The sequence below is a fragment of the Gavialis gangeticus genome, unplaced genomic scaffold (genome assembly GCF_001723915.1).
Source record: "Gavialis gangeticus isolate Ggan-Ray unplaced genomic scaffold, GavGan_comp1, whole genome shotgun sequence".
Classification (NCBI taxonomy): Eukaryota; Metazoa; Chordata; order Crocodylia; family Gavialidae; genus Gavialis; species Gavialis gangeticus.
In genome coordinates, this window is record NW_017729032.1 from 201,528,436 (window position 1) to 201,529,089 (window position 654).

A 654-nucleotide genomic window follows, 5' to 3' on the forward strand; every position below is an offset into this window, starting at 1 on the left:
AAAAAAAAAAAAAAAAAGCAAAAACCACAAAACACTCATCTACATTTCCACATCAAACACAGCACTATTTTCCCAGGAAATGAAGATGCAAGAGGGATACATGACAGTCCCTTCTCATTGTCCAAGCTAAATAAAGCAGCCTTTAGGAAACAAAACAACAACGACTCAGTGGTTACAACTTTTCTTCATGCCTTCCCACCACCAGATTTCAGGCATGACTGCAGGACGCTGTCAAAAAACAGCTGCCTGCCAACCTTGCTCCAGCCCCTGCCTCACAGCACCCTGAACAGATCTCAGGTACAAATCCCAGGGCCTGAGGCCAAACCCCAAAGAGACCCCTCACAGCAGGGCACACAGATTTTTAAGTGACCCCAACTTCAGGGAAAAAAGCTTAAATCCTGGCCAAAAAAAAAAAAAAAGAAGCAGCACCCACAAACCTTGCTCCAACTTCTGCCTCCCCACCCCCTGAACGGATCCCAGGCACAAATCCCAGAAACTGGAACCAAGTCCCGCAGAGACCCCCGTTGCCCCGGGACAGCCCCTACTGGGGCAGGGGCAGCGCTGGTGCACTCACAGGTCGGCCAGCACCGTGAGCTCCGCGTAGGTGCGGTGCAGCAGGAACTCGATGAGGCCGCTGAGCCGGTAACCGGGGCT

At 51.7% G+C, this 654-nt stretch overlaps 1 protein-coding gene across 1 annotated transcript in view; it reads right to left on the reverse strand.

The window, feature by feature from the left end:
• Positions 1 to 654, reverse strand: part of MED14 (mediator complex subunit 14) — a 98,376-nt gene that overhangs the window by 79,037 nt on the left and 18,685 nt on the right. Inside the window, exon 2 of the mRNA XM_019523870.1 lies at positions 575 to 652. Within this exon, the coding sequence (XP_019379415.1) occupies positions 575 to 652 (78 nt within the window). The remainder of the gene's footprint in view (positions 1 to 574; positions 653 to 654) is intronic.